This window comes from Trichomycterus rosablanca, chromosome 25 (assembly GCF_030014385.1).
Source record: "Trichomycterus rosablanca isolate fTriRos1 chromosome 25, fTriRos1.hap1, whole genome shotgun sequence".
In the NCBI taxonomy this organism is placed as follows: Eukaryota; Metazoa; Chordata; class Actinopteri; order Siluriformes; family Trichomycteridae; genus Trichomycterus; species Trichomycterus rosablanca.
The window spans coordinates 8125563-8145716 of record NC_086012.1 but is presented as its reverse complement, the minus strand read 5'-3'; the positions used below and the strand labels follow the sequence as shown (position 1 = coordinate 8145716).

General features: G+C 39.4%; 1 protein-coding gene and 1 long non-coding RNA gene across 3 annotated transcripts in view; both read right to left on the bottom strand.

Moving 5' to 3' along the window:
* Positions 1 to 20154, bottom strand: part of dip2cb (disco-interacting protein 2 homolog Cb) — a 106385-nt gene that overhangs the window by 70813 nt on the left and 15418 nt on the right. Inside the window, exon 3 of the mRNA XM_062987766.1 lies at positions 18759 to 18831. Coding sequence (XP_062843836.1) covers positions 18759 to 18831 — 73 coding nt within the window. The remainder of the gene's footprint in view (positions 1 to 18758; positions 18832 to 20154) is intronic.
* Positions 13109 to 16429, bottom strand: LOC134302610 (uncharacterized). 2 transcript variants are annotated; one of them, XR_010007555.1, is made up of 4 exons: positions 16222 to 16429; positions 15605 to 15685; positions 14896 to 14983; positions 13109 to 14653 (listed from the first exon to the last, which is right to left on the bottom strand). It is a non-coding gene; the product is annotated as an uncharacterized LOC134302610 (long non-coding RNA). The 2 variants fall into 2 exon arrangements; XR_010007554.1 differs by having other exon boundaries at positions 15605 to 16429.

Here is a 20154-nt window from a genome sequence, read left to right as displayed (position 1 = left end):
ACAGTCTTACAGAATTGCCACAAAATGACCACAAAACTGGGACAAAAGTTCACAGTCATAACATTTGATGAGCAGCTCTACTGCAAAGCAAAGATGCTTCAGTGGCACCACCAGAAAGAGTGTGAGGATATGGTTATTCTCTTGGGTGGTTTTTAATGTGCAGATGAACTTTCCCATGGTCATTGGACAGCATCTTGCTGATTCTGGACTAAGGGACATTCTTGAGGAAAGTGGAGTGTTTGGAAAGAACACAGCTAAAAACATAATGAAAGGAAAGGGATGGAACCATGTAGCCCGTGCGCACAAACTTGCTTTTGAAGCACTTTGGAGAATATTGTGGCCAGCCTTTCTGCAATGGGTGGATGACAATGATAGCACAATAGACAAAAGCTGCTTTGAGTTGGCAGAGGCACTCTCAGAACACATATGATGTGGAGATATTGAAGCAGCATGCTATGAAGACCCTGTGCTGAAAGTTGGAGAGGTTCAGGATCTCCTTTCAGAGTTTGATAAGGCTAATGAAGACAAACCAACCTTTACCTTCTGGCGACAATACATGGACCTCGTGTCTATTCTCCTGGCATTCACACGGGCAATGAGTTGTGGTGACTGGAAGCTGTACATGACAGCATTCAAGAATATGATGCCCTGGTTTGCTGCATATGATCACACACATTACACAAGATGGGGTGCTGTATTCATAGCAGACATGGAACATCTTGCACAAAGTGCACCACAAGTCTATCAGGGCTTCTTGGAGGGTGATTTTGAGACCAAACATAGCTTTAATGGAGTGCCTTTTGATTTGTGTCTTGAGCACATCAACAAAATTGGAAAGATTGCAGGAGGACTGGTTGGCATCACACGAAATGAGACAGCTAGAAACCGTTGGTCCATCACATACAATGAACGTGCATCCCTAGCACAGGATACCAGATCACTGTTTGGACTGGCACATGATGGAGAAGATGATGAAGACACCCACAAAGACTGCCTTCCATCAAGACTCAGAAGGGATAATGATGTCATTAAAATTAATGACCAGTTTCAGAGATACTATGTCTTCCAACAGGAGAATTTGTATGAGTTAGTGTCTCTGACAACTGGTGATCTTGCATCAGAAGATATACTGAATGACCTTACCCATGCTGCAGAGTGTGGAAAACAAATGGTTTCTGAGTTGGTGGAAAAGCGATTGAGCACCATGACCATAGACTTTCACGACAGCCTCGCCAAGCGAGAACCCAAAACATTCTCAACCCTGTACAGCACAGATACCAACCTTAAAAAACTCGGATCCAAGTGTGTGAAGCCTGACAGGGATATTTTCCGTTGCGTCGTTGTATCCATGGACAGTGGCAGAGAAGTTAATATTAATGAGCTTCTCCAAAAGGAATACGGCAAGCCATAGCCTAGTGGTTAAGGTACTGGCTTAGTAACCAGAAGGTCGCTGGTTCAAGCCCCACCACTGCCAGGTTGCTGCTGCTGGGCCCTTGAGCAAGGCCCTTAACCCACAATTGCTCAGACTGTAACTGTAATGTAAGTCGCTTTGGATAAAGGCGTCTGCTAAATGCAGAAAATGTAAATGTAAATGGAATTGTGTGCAGTCCTCCTGTCACTTGCTACAACAGATTCAGTGCTCCGACCTACTAACAAAGCTGACTTGGCCACCATACTACAAGGTGACGCGAGGGAGAAAGAGATAAGTGTTATGTGGAAAGGAGGAGGACTCAAAAATGCAGATAAAAATAAATCTTTATTTATTTTTACTAAAAAACCAAAGACAAAAGGGAAAAAACGGGAACAAAAAACAATCGGGAGAACCCCGACGCCGCCGCCGATCACCGCTGGCAAAGTAAACTGAAAAAGAGAAACAAGCCAAAAAAAACACAATAGTTGAGACGCGAACCCCGGTCGCTTGGTTGCGAGGCGGTCGCGCTCACCACGAGCCACTCTGGCGGAAACAGCGAAACAGGATCGCCTCGTCCCACCACGAAGCTCGCTGGTGTAGGAGAGACGTCCTGTAAAAGAAAGAGAGAGGATAATTAGTGACACCTCGAAGGGCGGATTCGAACCGGGAATGCCGGCGTGGGAGGCAAGCACAGCCAAGCTACGCCACCCGGGAATTAGTGAACTGCAAAGCCCTGAGAGGTTTAGAAAGACCGACGAAACCGGCAAAATGGCCACCGCTAGCCTCCGGTGGTTGCTACCGGAGAATGCTAGCAGGTTTGCAAGATAAACAAACTCAGCGCGAGGGCTGAACGGAGTCGCACCGCACTTTCCCTGCCAGGAGTAAAAGAAAACCTATTTTACCTCGGCTTTTCAGCCTACACACCCAACCGATCTAGTAGTCGCCTGGGGTAACCAGCTTGCCCTGAAAAAGTGCGTGGACACCGCTAACATGCCACAAACAAACGCCAAAGGTGCGACGCCCACTGCTGCACCACGCAGGCTTATATGGGCCAGCTGCAGCTGCGGGTCGTCAGCCCTAATTACAAGGCCTCTTATTTAAAGCCTTTTGTTTAGTGGGTCTGTAACGCCTGCTTCGCTGGGAACCCGGGGTAAGTTCACCAGCTACCGCAGGCACCCTAATAATAAGTCCATTTGTTTTGAGAACTTGCACCATCATTGATGGGATGGCCTTAGTAAGAGCAATAGGAAAGTCTCCAAATGTATCAACCTTTGGGGATTATGCTGACGAGTTCATACAGAAAGTGACTGGTAATCTACATGGGAGCACCACTAGAGTATTTGATCAATATCAACAGAACTCCATAAAGGGGGGAACAAGGGCAAAACGCAGCACTACTTTGCAAAAGATTCGCACCATTGTTAGTAGAGAGGTAAAGATTCCTACTAACTGGAATAGCTTTATTGAAATGGATAAAAACAAGGCCAATCTGACACAATTCCTATTAAATGAGCTTGAAAGGCACGTCCACCTTTATGGTCAGGAAATTGTGCTGAGTGGGGGATTTGACAATTCAGAGAAAGTGGCATCAGCACCTGGGACAGATATTTCCCACCTACAGGCTACACACGAAGAAGCAGACACATGCTACATGCATTTGATGCAACAGTCAAAGGGTATCAGAGGCTCATCATTCAATGCCGGGACACATACTGTATATACTGGTATTGCTTCTTGTGTTCGCCCACCGACTCAGTCCAGAAATTTGGATGAAAGCAGGTACAGTCAAGAAACCACGCTACATTCATGATATCAAAATGCCAACTGAGATTCTTCATGGTCTATTGGCATTTCATGCCATTACCGAATGTGACACTACTAGCCAGTTCACTGGAATAGGAAAAAGGACAGCGTGGAAACTGTTCTGTGTGTTCTATCCTTGGCGGAACAGTTTGTATGCAAACTGTATGACTCAAAATTAAGCAGCACCCCAATCCATGAAGTTCGTTGTGCCCTATTTCGGAAGGTAAAAGCTAATGTGGATACGTTACCACCAACAAAGGATGCCTTGACTCTGCACCTCATGAGGGCCCACTACCAAACAAAAATATGGAAGCAGTCATTAGTGACTCATTCACAGTTGCCCTCACCAACCAGTTGTGGTTGGCACATGAAAGATGGTGTGCTGGTCCCTCAACTTTTAACCAAATAACCTGTGTGGCAGTTCGGATGGGGAAAAAGCAAATTCTTGTAACTGTTGAAAATGTTCGTGTTTGAAAAATAGGAATGAAGCAATAAAAGAGTCAATTGAATATATTGTAACTGTGCAGTTATTACATATTAATGTCATTTATTTCACAATACGGTACATGAATCAAAAGTCAAATAGCACTGAAGGCATCCACCTTGAACACTAGAATTCCGCCTGAACATTAAAGTACTAAAACTTGTGCTGTGTTGTAAGAGAAATTATCCCCCTTTTCTTACATTTTGTATATTGAGTGAGCCCTCCTGTTTGATCCCCCATCCTGTATTACCCCCACTCCCTGTCTCTTACACACCTAATCGTGTCTCCTCACATCTTTTGTTATCCTGTATCCTGACCCCCTCCATTGTGCACTATAAAACCAACACCCTTTTATTACACTAGCCCAACCTTTGTTCCCCCTCTTCATTGTCATTTCCGTCCCCCTTAACCTCCTCCTCCTCTCCCTAATTCCTCCCCTCACTTCGAGTGTAGAAAAGGCTCCCCAAAACTATGTCTAGTTAGATTTTTCTGTCAGTCTCACAAGCTGTGCCCATACATCTATCTGTATGTGTTAATAAACGACTCTACTCCTGAAGACCCGGAAGTCTCCTGGCTCCTGTTTTGCTAAATTTCTAACAGTTGGTGCCGTGACCCGGATGGCAAACTGAAAACCTTCTCGGTAAGTAAACGCCATTTCGAACCTAAGAGAAATTTTGGCTGAATAAGATAAAACGGAGTCAGTAAAGGTTATCCTCTTCGACAAGGTTATCCTCTTCTTAATGCATTGTGTTACTGGTGGTAACTGTTAGTCTCTTTGCAAAAGAGAAAATTGTAATGCATTATTACTGATTGTAACAGATATTTTCTCTGAAAGAAAGGAAGTTTGATTGTTACTGCATCTGATAGTGATCTGTATTTGCTGTGGTTACTGTTAGTGTAACCTGTCTACAGCTGTTAAAGAATTCGTTGGTACCTTTGTCGTAATTTGTGTTTGCTGTTGGTTACTGTTAGTGTAATCTGTTTTACAGCTGTTTAAGAATTCGTTGGTTACCTTTGTCGTAATCTGTGTTTGCTGTTGGTTACTGTTAGTGTAATCTGTTTTACAGCTGTTTAAGAATTCGGTTGGTTACTGGTGCTTGTAACTATCACCTTCCTTAAAAAAATAAGTGAAATCTTTGTTACTGCTGTAGTGCCTTTGTTCTGCTATCCCGGTCAGTAGGGAAAGTTTCGTTTTGATTTGTTTGTTTTTCTGCTTCCTCACCATGTTTAGTAAAAGTAAAATTGCCCAGGATATTGGTAAAGACTTCTGGAAGCCTCCTAACTATAAATCCAGCACCTTAGTTAAGGGAGGGACTGAAATGCCTGAGTGGACTGATTTAGAGTTTGAAAAGTTAATTAATGATGTAGTAAAGAACCACATTAATGAACAAAAGAGACATCAGTACTTTTCATGCAAGGGTTTCACTGATAATAAAATATGGACTCCTGCTGAGTGTAAAACAGCTTTAGGCTTCGGCCTTAAGCATGAATCAGTGAAGGAATGTCTGTTTGTTTATAAGCAATATTGGGAATACAAGTTGAAATCAATGGATGAAAGGTTAAAAGAAGCTGAGGCAAAGGTTGTTGAACTAACCAGTAAATGTAAAAAGCATGAAACAGCTGCTATAAATGCCCAGAGAACATGTGTGAACCTTAGGCATTCACTAATAGATCTTGAGCAGCAACATGCTAATTGCATAGCTAAACCAAAACAGCAGTGCCGTCCCCCACCTGTAACCCCCCTGCCAGGTCAGCCATGCTACACAGAGGATGCCTTGAGTAATGAGACTGACCACTCTGATGGATCGGAATTCTTTTTATCTGATAAGGATTCTGACCATGCTAGTGATCAAGTATCTTTTTCAAGACACATTCAAATGCGACCTGTGACTAATGTATCACCAGAGGTACATAATAGGGAAGGTGAAATCAAGGAAACTCGACCAATTTGCCCAGCTGCTTCAGTCCTTTTGTGTGCTATCAGGGAAGTATCTGAGAAACGCGTTGATGTTCAAATCAGAGAACAGAATTGTTCATTTCTTGTAGACACAGGGGCTCAAGTCACTACTTTGTCTGAAACCGTTTGCATATCCTTAGGATTACCTTTAACAGACAAACACATCACAGCTGAGGGAAAGGGTAATGTTGGTATTCCCTTAACTTTATCTTCACCCATATCTGTTAATCTAGGGCCTAAAAGCATTTCATGGCAATTTTTGGTAGGAAAAGTTGAAAATATTTTTGGCATGGATTTTCTGAGGGAGCTTATCTGCTCTTTGTTCATTTCTGCAGATTCTTGTGTTTGGAACCTTGGTGTTGATAATGTTCTATTGAGTAGTGAGAATAAAGAAACACATGACACAGATATGAGGGCATTTCCTGATCTTTTGGCTAGCAAAGAACACAAGGCCTTGCGTGACAAGCACAGTTGTGTTGTGCTGGTGTACAATATTCATGACAATGGGTTACCCAGGGTTCTAGATGAATTTTGCCTGCTAGAAGCTCTGCAATTAATGCAATGTCACTGGCAACTACAGTGCACTAACAGTGCACAAATTGCGAGCTTTCTTACATCTATGCAAATACTGGAGACCCTGGATACATTCTTATGCTGCAATTTCACAACCACTATACGATCTGCTTAAAGGTAACCCTGGACAAAACGTCATGAACGCTAGAACAAATAATAGTAGTCAAAGGTCCTCATTCTGTGTCAGCACTACTCAATAATGGTCATGTCTTGTCAGTAACTACCTCCAGGTGGGGTAACTGGCTTGCAGTTTTGACAGCTCCTAATGTGGTAATTCAGAATGCAACCATGAACAATCCTTCCTCTCTTATGATGTCTTCACTGACTGATGCCACTGAGGAAGGAGACGACCATGATTGCATTGAATTATCTAATCCTCATTTTGTTTTTAAAGATGCCCCTCTCGATAACCCTGATTTGATTCTTTTTACTGACAGTTTCTCAAACCACAGTGATGGTCAGCGTAGATCTGGATGGGCAGTAACTGACAGCTACCTAACTTCAGCCAGTGGTAGTCTTCCTCCTTCTTACTCAGCACAGCAGGCTGAGTTGGTGGCCCTAACTAAAGCATGTAAACTTGCATCAGGCAAGAGGGCTATGGTTTATACAGATTCTTGTTATGCATTTGGGGTGGTCCATGATTTTGGACATTGCGGAAACATAGAGGTTTCCTGACGGCTGCAGGTACCCCTGTTAAAAATGCTGATTCGGTACAGAATCTTTTGGAGGCAGTTAACTTACCTACAGATTTAGCTATTGTTAAAGTCAAATCACACACTGGGGGCATTTCATTTGAAGCACAAGGCAACAGATTTGCTGATGAAGTAGCGAAAAGGACAAGTTTTTACCACCAGCCACTTACTAATACTGAGCGTAGCAGTAATAACACATCTTCCATTTCTAAGTTAAAGTCTGATTCTCCAAGCTGAGAACTTGGATTACTGACTCAACAGTGAAATGTGAGGGAAAGAAAACATGAGAATACATGTAAGGTTGTGTCTGCTCCTCTGAATTAATTTAGGGTCAGTAAGAGGAGGGGTGGGTAATATACAGAGCCACAAGAGAAGAACTGTATGTGTCTAAAACTACGGGGGCCAAACTCTGTGGTGAAGATTTCCACACACTGTATATTACCATAGCAGCCCCTCCTAAGGGACAGATAGTGAGGAGCAGCAAGTAACCTTACATGACAAGTAAATTAATTAATTAAATTAATTAAAGAGACTAAACTCAATGAGGAACAGTTCACTGCGTACGTTTCTTTGTGTTTCCCACAGAAATACCCAGAAGTTGGATGGTGAGCTGGGTATGTCTGCATGACGATCTGCCTGGTTGACTGTTGAAGCCCACTAGAACAACATGTCTACCTGCCACACTCCAACATGGTTTCACTGCATGGGATTGCACATGGATGAACAATGGAGGTGTGACATATCGCCATGCAATCAACCATCCAAGCTCCTGGACTGCATCCATCGTGGACACACCTGAAGACACCACATCTCTCTAAGGACATATCCAACATCTTTGTTGACATACATCCAAGTAACAGCCATAAACAGCTCCAGAACTTGGCTGCATGTTTCTGTCACTTCTATAGACAAGCCACAATCATTAGCTTTCATTTGATACCATTGTCATGTTTGTAGCCCATGTGGTTGTGGAGATATTCAACATTTTATATACACACGTCATGTTAAACCAAAACCTAAAAATTGACACAAGATTGCTTATAAAAATCACAAAAAGAATTTTCAAACTTGACAACCACCTTAAAACATAACCTCTGGGTCCCTTCTAACTAAAAAAATGGGTTGTCTGCTTGTACTCAAACAGTAGCAAAAGTGTTAACGGAAGCACTTTTCAAAATTGGCCCCCAGACTATTAAAGATAATTGTGCTAATAATGTTTAACTTCCCAGTTGAATGATTTATTTAAAAGTTTGTATAATTTAAGTTTAATTACAAAATTTAAAAACCAATAAAAAAAACAATATAATGTTTTAGTAAGTTGTTGGGTGAACGAAAATTAAAAACCTTTTTAAAAAAATCATGAAAATGTCAGTTCTTTTCAGGGTACTTAAATTTTCTGGGACCCCCCTAGACAACCCATAAGGTGGACCAGGTGCTCTACATGCTGAGCAAGTAAAGAAGTAAATGTGTGTGATGCTCTGCAGGTAGTAAAACAGGTAAAGATTTAAACTGTAAACATTCAGGGGTGGTTTCCCAGACAGAGATTAAGCCTAGTTCTAGACCAGTGGTGTCAAACTCATTTTCACCGAGGGCCACATCTGCATTACGGTGGCCCTCAAAGGGCCAATTGTAACGTATCCTGCTGTGATTGCAGTCTGCCTTTTAAGTCTTGGACAATTTGTTGTTTTTCTTGGAGGCTAAATTCTGTTTGGTGTCAAAATGCCAAATTTATACAGTATATTTATAATGTACAGTATATCTACATTTATATTGCACTCCTTTACCACAGACACGGCCTCATAACACGAGATGTACTGTTTTTTCTTCTTGAAGCACAAACTTGTATTCACTTTCCCATCTTTCATTAAATTACCTTCCTTCTGCTTCAGTTTTCTCTTCTTGTACATTTCTCAACATCATCTAGGTCACAAAATCGGCATGCATTGTGAGAGATGCAGTTAATGTATGATTTTACAGTGTATTTTAAGACAATTGTTCTGCCCTCACCAAGTTTTCCCCCTTTCTCAGTTAGACAGACACACAGCTCCCTCCAAAATACAGTTACGTCGGTTTTATTTGCTTCCCAACTGTGTGATACACTGTGTGCATCAAAATGCACAAAATGTAGTAAAACTACAAAATACAAACAATAAAAACTTAATACAGTACATGCACATAGCTGGAGTTAAGTGTTACATCTAGTACAATATCTTCTGTATTGGATTGCAAGAGAATTAACTTCTATGACTACGATGTCAGCGGTTGCCCCATTAAATTATAAGTACGTCTCTGTAATGACTCGAACCATCACAACAATCATACTTGTACGTCTTTTAAGCTCTCGCGGGCCACATAAAATGATGTGGCGGGCCGGATTTGGCCCGCGGGCCTTGAGTTTGACACCCCTGTTCTAGACTAAAACGGCCTTTTAACCTAGATTAACAGAAATCTGCTTTCTCAGTCATGGCTTAAAATAGGCCTAGATTTAGCCTAATTCTGAATTATCTAATTTGATTTCTAGAAGGAAGATTAGAGCTATAGGACTAAATTGAGGCTTAATTTAAACCTCAGAGGAGGCAGGTTTAACTTCAGATTAATGTTCATCAAAGAAAACAAATGGATTACTTGTACTGTCAATGAAAATCAGCAAGTACCACCAGCTAGACATGTTCTTGCTGACAAAAGTGACCCATTACTTAATTCTGATGACATTTTTGAGATCGTTTTAGAATGTACAACCCCAAATCAGAAAAGTTGGGACAGTATGGAAAATGCAAATAATAAAAACACAGAGTTTCTTACATTTACTTTGGTTTTATTTGATTGCAGACAGTAGGAACCTGAGATATTTCATGTTTTGTCTGCTCAGCTTCATTTCATTTATTAATAAACATCCAGCACATGTTGCTCTAAGATCTCATTGTACTTTTCTGCATTAATGCTGCCATCACATAAGTGTAAATGACCTTTGCCAAGGGCAGTGACACAGACCCATACCATGACAGACCCTGGCACTGACACACCCCCATACCATGACAGACCCTGGCACTGACACAGCCCCATACCATGACAGACCCTGGCTTTCGGCCTTGTAGCTGATAACAGCCTGGATGGTTCTTTTCCTCTTTGGTCCGGAGCACACAGCGTCCATTTTTTTTCCAAAAAAAGACCTGGAATGCTGATTCATCTGACCACAATACACGTTTCCACTGTGTGATGGTCCACCCTAGATGCCTCCGAACCCAGAGAAGTCGACGCCACTTCTGGACATGGTTAACATAAGGCTTCTTTTTTGCACAGTAAAGTTTTAAGTATCATTTATGCATGTAACTCTGTATTGTAGTGCTTAATAAAGGTTTGATAAATTAATCCCTCACCCATGTGGCAGTTCTTGATGCAGTGTCGTCTGAGGGATGGAAGATCACGGGCGTTCAGCTTAAGCTTGTGCCCTTGGCCTTTATGAACTGAAATTCCTTTCCGATTCCTTAAATTGTTTAATGATAATATGCACTGTAGAAGGAGAAATATGCAAATCCCCTCCAATCTTTCTTTGAGATTCATTGTTTTTAAACATTTTTATCATTTTCTCACACATTTGTTGACAAACTTTGCTCATCACAGACTTTCCTTTCCTGGATGCTGCAATCATCTGTTTACATCACCTGTTTGGAATCACCTCATTACTAGCCCTAAAGGGTGGCACAGTGGCTAAGTGGGTAGCACTGTCGCCTCACAGCAAGAAGGTCCTGGGTTCGATCGCGGTCCGGGTCCTTTCTGTGTGGAGTTTGCATGTTCTCCCCATGTCTGTGTGGGTTCTTTCCGAGTGCGCCAGTTTCCTCCCACAGTCCAAAGACATGCAAGTGAGGTGAATTGGAGACACTAAATTGTCCATGATTGTGTTCGATTTGACCTTGTACACTGATGAACCTTGTGTAATGAGTACCTACAGTTCCTGTCATGAATGTAACCAAAGTGTAAAACATGATGTTAAAATCCTAATAAACAAACAAAATACTAGCCCTAAATTGCCCCCATCCGAACTTTTTTGGAATGTGTTGCAGGCCTGAAATGCAGGAATGGAGGTATATTAAGAAATAAAATGAAGTTGAGCAGACAAAACATGAACTTGGGTTTAAACTTGGATTAAATGTAAGAAACTGTGTTTTTATTGTATTTGCATTTTCCATACTGTCCCAACTTTTTCTGAAGTTTTTTGATCGCAGTCTCTTCTGCCATGGTCATACTTGTATTTGCTTCTCCAGTTCAATCAATTTTAAGCGTTTCTGGATCCATTCCATTTTTGTAGGCAGCTTTGCTCCACCTAATTCAAACTAGCACAGGTGGTTTTAAATAAAGCTAGTCTGGGACTCCATAGTCCAGGTGTTAGTAATCAGTAGTTAATCTGTGTTTCAGAAAGTCCTTTTTAAAGACATGATTTACTATTCCAGACTAAGGCCTACTGGCTTAAGTTAAACCCTGTCTAGGAAAACACCCCTCAGTGTACAACCCTCAAACATAAGTTGCATTCTCAGTTGTTATAAAACATACACTGCCTGGCCAAAAAAAAGGTCACACACTCTAATATTTCGTTGGACCGCCTTTAGCTTTGATTACGGCACACATTCGCTGTGGCATCGTTTCATCGCCCCCACAGGCTTGTACGGTAGGCACTAAGCATGATGGGTGCATCACTTCAGCCGCCTTTCTTCTTACCCTGTTGCGCCCATCCCTCTGGAACAGGGTAAATCTGGACTCATCAGACCACATGAACTTCTTCCATTGCTCCAGTGTCCAATCTTTATGCTGTTTAGTCCCAATCCCTTGAGTTCCTTTCGCATTGTGCGTGTGGAAATGCTCTTACTTTCACTATTAAACATATCCCAACAGTTCTACTGAAGTTTTTCTACGATTTGTTTTCACCAAAGGTTTAAGCGATCACCGATCACGATCATTCAAGATTTTTTCCCCACCACATTCCTTCCTCAAAGATGATGTTTTCCCACTGTCCTTCCACTTTTTAATAATGCGTTGGACAGTTCTTAACCCGATTTTAGTAGTTTCAGCAATCTCCTTAGATGTTTTCTCTGCTTGATGCATGCCAATAATTTGACCGTTCTGAAACAGATTAACATCTTTTCCACGACCACAGGATGTGTCTTTCAACATGGTTGTTTAACAAATGAGAGGCTACTCACTGCATCAGTTAGGATTAATAACTTGTTGCCAGCTGAAACATAATCACCCATGCAGTAATTATCCAATGGGAGGATCTTACCTAATTGCTTAGTTTAATCCAGGTGGTGACCTTTTTTTGGCCAGGCAGTGTAGTTATCAGACTAATTTACACAGACATTTGTATAGGACTTAAAATCTGGTTTTCAATAACCTATTTTAAAAGAGTAGTTACAGCACTGCAACCAAAATATAGTTTGTAGAATGTTGTAGTTTAAACAGTTTAGGGTGTACCTTGGTCTGCATAGAACTGTAGTTCATGTATTATGTAGTATTATGACTTAAACAAAACTTTTTACACATCAAGATTATAATGTCCAAAAATGACCCATGTTTATTTACATAATTATGCAGCCAACACACTTATACAAACAATAGTTTCTGAAAAGTTGGGACAGCGTGTTCAATGCAAATAAAAACACAAAGCGGTGATTTGTAAACTCATCCAAGTTGTAACTAGCAATTTGTGCAAATAAAAGAACAAATTCATTTTGTGAAGTGACATGATTCTAAAGTGACACAGGCAATTCGTCAAAACCAAAGAAAAAGCCATGATTGCATTAAGTGGAAAGTTAGGGGCAAAATTATTCATACAGGAAGAAAAAAGGTGAATGATGTAGTTGCTAAAATCTTCCAACACCATAATATTATTACTGTTCTATTTTATAAGTTATTATTGCCAATTCCCAATTGTGTTTCATTAATAAGTTAATCATAGTTCAATACTGTCATAAGATTCAGTATTGTCCAAGGATGTAGGCAGCCACAGGGCAACTTTAAGGGCAAACTATTTCTACCCATATATAAATAAATGATGGGTAGAAATAGTTTGCCCTTAAAGTTGCCCTGTGGCTGCCTACATCCTTGGACAATACTGAATCTTATGACCGTATTAAAGAATGGGAGTGGCAGAAACAATTTACTTGCGGCCATATTTTGTATAGAAAACAGACCAGTCATTGTCTAATCAGCTTTAATACCATGTAAGTTTTCTATAATCATTGAACAGTTGTGCAATGACAGTAATAAGGATCCATGGTTACTTGCAGAACTGCTAGGTAACCACTTACAACACCTAGCCAACGCTGAGTTACAGTGTTCCTAAAATAGCAAGTCTCATTTTAGAAACCAAAAATCAAAATGACTTACAATTCAACAAACAGAATTGAAATACTTGTTCATGGCTATGTTAATCACTCCACTGACAAAACAGATGTGACCAGGACTTTCAAAAGAAAAGTCCCAACAGAGTACCAAGTGAGAGGAATGCAGCACTGAACTCAGGTTAGGATTGTGTTATAGGTTTGTTTACATTTTCTTTTTCCACTCAATCTTGTACAACACATACTGTTCTTAAAATATGTACCAGTACATTTTCTGTTATTGTATTCACCAGAGTAAATGATTACAGATTATAAACCAAACAAAAACAGAAACTGAGCAAATACACAATTGAAAACAATGGTAGGGAACAATGTTATCCAACACATCACCCTTGTAATTAAAAGGAAAAAAACATTTAACTGGTAATCCAATCAAGCCAAATAAACAGATTAACAGTCTTGATTTTAGGTTAGCCCTATAGAATATAAATCTTACTTCTATCTCAAACCTTCTCATCAGTCAGTCTAAGGGTCTAGGAAATCACAGCAAGCATCATTATCTTTACATGGAGGAAACTTTGAACAGTGCTGAATTTGCACAGGATTACCTGGGCTGCTAAAAGTCTGCAAGACTTAACAACTCAAAACAAGATAAAAAAATAAAATCAGTGTTTAGGTCGGTACAGTATAAACTAGACAAAAATTAAATGGATAGGAATAATAGACAACTTTTTATTGGAACAACGATCTTGTTCTGTCTGGCAAATGTCAATTACAAACAATACACCAATAGACAAGAAAAGGCAGTGGTAGTGCGATTGTTTGGAGGTATGGTTACTGTCAGTCAGCTCCATATTTGCATTTATATGTTATTATGTTAAGTTTAATTGTTGTAGTTATTAATCTAATTCATGTAATACATGTGATGTAGGAAAATATGCTGACTGTAATGAAACACTTTTTAAAGAGTAAAAAGTCTCATTCAAGAGACAAGTGTGTGACTGTCCATACATGATACTGATCTTTGTGTGAACCTGACGAATGCAGGTAAAAAGAAGCAGTTGGTCCACGTGTTGGAGGGGGCATGTGTTTGGTATGGCCGTTTTTGGTCAATGTAGGGGTCTGTAGCAGTAGAGGAGATACAACTGGGTAAAAGGACATCTAATTTCATTTTCATCAACCGCTTAATCCTGGCCTGGGTTGTGGTAGGTCCGGTTCCAGAAGAAAACACGACGCAAGGCAGGAATGCCATGAACAGGGCACCAATCCATTGCAGGGCTCTGGAAATCTCACCTCTGATATAGCCAATCATGTCTGTGTAGACACCTCGCCAACCAATAGCACCGTTGATATATGGTTTCATAGGCTAGAACAGACCGTTGTGTGCCATCTGGAAATCTGAACATAGATTTAATCAGATTAGGGATTAGTCTTACATGAATATCTAAATAATCAGATTACTACCAAAATTGGCGACTAGGAGAAACCGAGTTGCCAATCAGCGCACACTACATGAGCAGTTCCCACAGGTGACTAATTGTTGACTCTAACTTGTTGGTCGGTGACTGAGAATTGGGCTACAAATATGATAGTGTGCAATAGACTTCAGGGATTAAAATAAACACATGAAGGATTGGTACCTGAAGTGCTAAGCATCCTTGAGCAACTTTACATGTTTAATAAAGGTCAGGTTGGTAGTGCCAGCTGGAACAGTCGTTAAGACCAGTCCTAGGTGCACACACACAGAATAATTGGAAAAGGGTTAGAGACTTGCTCCAGATTTTTGTTTACAACAAAAATATGAGCTCAGTTCAAGTGTAGAAGCCATCAGTAAACCATGGTTTGGTGTATTTTATGTACTGCATGGTGTGTTTACCAGGTTTGTGGTGGGCAATAAAAAGGGGCAGATTAGCCTAATGAAAAAATGTTTGGTTAGCTACTAAAGAACTAAACTGTGCTGTTTCATTTAGCAAAAAAATGAAAAGGGAAAGAAACTGGTGTAAAACATTAAGACAGAATCATCCATTAAAGTTTACAATGGGCACCCCATTACAGGAGGTTGCATTTTTTTCCATTCATGTATGTTGTATTTTTTTAAATGCTGCTGAGCAAGCAATGACATACAAGTGGACATTTGGATTAGTGGTGGCAAAAAAGCCACATTATTTACTAATACATATCTGATCTCAGTTCAAGTATAGAAACCATCATAAAAATACAAGTGAGAATTTTAGACTTGTACTTTATGTAAAGCAGATTTACATAATCACTCAGACATTTAACAAGGCCCTAGATTATAGTGTGCAAGAGACTTTAGGTATAAAAAGGACAAATGGAGAAAGTTGGTACCTGAATTAAGTGTTGGGCAACTTCATGTCTAATAAGCTGTGAAGTTGGCAGTGCCAGCTGTAACAGTCTTCAAGACCAGTCCTAGGTTCACACAGACATGATGGGAAAAGGAGTGACAATTTGTTGCTCCAGATTTTTGTTGACAACAAAAATACATTATGAGCTCAGTTCAAGTGTAGAAGCCATCAGTAAAATGCAAGCAATTAGTATTGACTTGCACCTCAGGCAAATTAGATTAACATCATTGCTCAGACATAATACCCCCCCCCCCCAACACACACAGACAGGTGAGTAAAATGGCAAAAACATCACAATACTTGGGAATATTAAAATGGGTAACACCTTAAATGTTTAACAAAACAAAAGAAGAAAAGAGAAGTGGTAAGAGGTTTTAACATTCAGTAACATGTTACTGAGAAGTAATAAGAGAGCTGGTCATTACTATTAATTTATTTTAAAGCCCATGATTTTTTTAACGACATGGATTACATTATAAAAGTCCCAATATCAATATAGTTTTGGCACATCACCCACCCGTCAACAACAAACACAAAGTAACTAGCACTCAGACACTCAAGATGCACAAAGCTTCTCAAGGATAATCATAGATGGAACACCTGATTCCTAACTCTCAGATTTGGCTAGTTTTCATCACTGACCCACGGCAACGTGGACCTCAGAGGAAACCAAGAGCTAAGAGGATGTTTTGTGGTTAGGATTGTATGTGATGGACAGTGTTAGTTTCACTGACATCATTTTGAGCCCAGTGTTTTGAATGCCCACTGCCCTGCAGAGGAAAAACACAGAACAGTGAACTTCCATGACTGGACTGTAGAAACCATGGTGTCACACTTACTTCCTCTATCTAGTGCAGATCCAACTGCCTGGTGAATCTTGCTGCATGACATCATAGATATTCAGCCATTCGATGGATCAGGCTTAGATCAACAGAGAAAATGATTTCTTCTGATCAACTAAAACACAGCAAAGCTTATTATACTTTAAACACCAGTGTAGCAAGTTTGTACAGTGACAGTTACACAAATTGTTTATGCAGGGTAAATCAATAAATTCAGCACCATGCAACAAATTTTATAGGGTCTAAAATATTTAAGCATTAGGTATGGCATAAACACTTCAAAGAGATAGTAATAATGAAAATGAGTGAGTGAATTTAGCAGTGCACATTGTGGATTAAGGCATCCTTCGGCTTTACACAATCTGTCCAGATGTGAGAAATATAATGTAAAAAAAAAAAAGAAATAAAACGATTGTACAATCATAGAAAGCCACATGCTCAAGGGTCCAGTTTGTGTGTTCCTCACCAAGTTCAAAGTTTCCAATTGAAAAAGCTGCCATGATTTCTAGCTTTGTAAAAATGACTTTTGTTACAACAGACTGACACAGGGTCTCCAATAACTCCATTAACAGCTATCCTGTAAATTGTCTGCTAATTCTAAATAGTGAGCTTTGAGCATGACCGGCTTTCCTCTGATTGGGTCCATCTTTGTTTAAAATATGCCATAACTGAGCCACTTCCACTTTGTAACTTATGCAGAAGCAATCCAGACATCCAACACTTTGCCTCACTGGAACTCTGTTGCCGTGCAATGTCACATAATAGTGCAAGTTGTCAGAGCTCTTTTATATCTGACTCATGGTGTTCAGCAATCCAAAAAAACAGAGCTCTCAGGTAATTGGAGACCAATGTTTCCTTTTTATCGCACCTTGCCAAACACACATATTCCGAAATTGGTCAGATTTACTGCTGTGGTATTTGATGTACTTTATGTCCTGTGAAGTGTTTACAGGTGTTTGTGGCAGGCAGTGACAAAAGGATTTGAATAAGCAGATTAGCCTATTTAAGAATAACTGTTTGGTTGTACCTACTTAAGAACGAAACTGTGTTATTTAATTGAGCAAAAAAATGACAAAATGTTAAGAAATTACAGAACCTCCAAAGTTTATAAAAGGCAACTGCTTAAAAGTAGGACATTTCTTTTCCATTCTTGTATTTCATAAAATGCTACTAAACAAGCAATGCCATACCAGTGGACATTTGAATTATTCTGGTAGCCAAAAGTATTTACCAATATATATCTGAGCTCAGTTCAAGTGTAGAAACAATCACAAAAAATACAAGCAATCATATTTACTTGCACTTCAGGCAAAGAAGGTTTTCATCATCGCTCAGACATTTAACTGACTTGCAGACACATATACAGAACCAACGTCATTCATATGATGTTTTGTTGAACTCTTCACAGGGCAGATGCAGCTTACGACTCACATATAGTAACCACCATCTGTTACCACTGACCCACTACTTGATATATTGGAAGACGATGATCAATTGTGTAAAAGCCAAAGAAGTAATTCAGTTAATGCTGTTGATTAAAACTACTTATTTAAAATCATTTCAGAATGGAGTTTTGAGATTTACAAAGTGAGAGTGCTGATTTGTAACCCACCCTCACTTTTTGACAGGTGTATTAACCCCTTTGATGCACAAGCTAAGCAAACCCATTCTAATGCACAACATGGGTGGAAAATGACCCATATTCATCCATTCAAGAATATTTTCATATGCACATTAGTCAGTTATTCATGTATTTTCATATGCACATTAGTCAGTTATTCATGTATTTACTGTTTTAGCTAATAAAAGCTATCTAATATTATGTAAACAGCTAGCAAGCAAATAGTATTGGACATATTCAAGATTTAAGGGCCTAATCTTTGGTTGTCTTTCAAAAGATCAGTAAATATGTTTTTGACTACAAACACTTACAAATGTCAGTAGTTCCTGTCAAATTCCATAGTAAATACATAAGGGTCATTTTTGACCCATGTTGTGCATTAGAAGGGTAGTGATACAAAAATGATTTTTATTAAAAAATAAAAAAATATAAAACTGAAATAAGGATTTGTGATGATCAAAAACAAGTTGAGGAATTCATGGAAGCTTGAATGACAAAATTAATTTATTGCAAAGATACAGAAAATAAAAACTCAGTTGGGTCACTTTTGACCCAGGTTGTGCATCAAAGGGTTAAAAAAACATGGTCATGGTCAGTTATTGATTTAAAGAAAACTGCCTTCCTAAGTACGGATTAAATTGAAAAACCAGTTTAGGAAATTATCCAGCATTTACCTCTTCCAGCTGCTGCAGCTTCTTCATGAAGCCTGTAGATGCAGAGTAACACTGGTTCATAGTGGAGAGCATTCTAAGACAGGCAAATAATAGAAAATGCAATTTGAAACCACTTAACATAATACCTTTGTTCTAATAAACTAAAGAGCTAAGCTACAGTACATCATGATGTGGACAAACTTAAAAGCAGTATCCAGCAATGTTAAGAGGCTTTAATAATTGCCTGGTGAAATTTGCCATACAGCATGGTTTCTTAACCACTGAGCCAGTGACCACAAGCAGAATGCAAATTATCCTCTACTCTCTAGACTTACTCTCAGGAAGTCAGTTGATGTTACTGTGCCGTTGACCAAACCTAATGCGACAAAGTATAATTATTTAAAAAATGACTTCTCTTTTTATGCGATCAATTATCCAATGTTTTATTACATGCTTAAATTGACAGGCTTTATTTTTTAATGATTTGATAGGTTAGGTATTCTGGTGTAAAAAGTGATAAATGCCCAGGTGTAGTGGGCTCATTTAACGTCCTTAATGTCTGTCCTTTTAGTAGGAACACCAAGCAATTATTTATAGCCATTCAATAATACAAAAGTGTTTTAATATTTATTTATTAGGATTTTAATGTCATGTTTTACAAACTTTGGTTACATTTATGACAGGACAGGTAGTTAATCATTACACAAGATTTATTAGTTCAAATCTTCAAAGTCAAACACAGTTATAGACAAGTTTGTACAGTGGTACCTTGAAACTCAACATCAACTGGTTCTGAGAGTGGTGTTGAGTTTCAAGGTATTTTTTCCCATAAGGATGTATGGGAAACCTGTTAATGCTTTCCATAGTCCTGTAGAACTGCATATATTTTAGGCTAATGTAAAATAATGGGGTTGTTTGACAATTATACAATAACACAATATACAAAATATATTGTGTAATATATAACCCAACTATACAAAAACACTGAAACAACTGTAAAACAGTTAAAAATCAATATAAAAATACAATAAAACCTGCACTTTACCTTTACTTCTTCATTGTTATTCTCTTAATTGTGGAGATGCTTGATGACAGTGGCACACATCGAGTTTAACAACAAAGGGCATCGAGTTTCAAAGATTTCAAGTTCAGGGGACGTTGAGTTACAAGGTACCACAGTATCTTTAATTCACCTCTCTTGCATGTCTTTGGACTGTGGGAGGAAACCGAAGCTAAAGGAGGAAACCCACGCAGACACAGGGAGAACATGCAAACTCCACACAGAAAGGACCCAGACCGCTCTATCTGGGAATCAAACCCAGGACCTTGCTGTGAGACCCGAGGGTGTTTTATTAAAAAAGATTATACGAGTAGGTGGTTTTTAAATGGCATCACTTGAATTTGCCCGAAGTGCAAA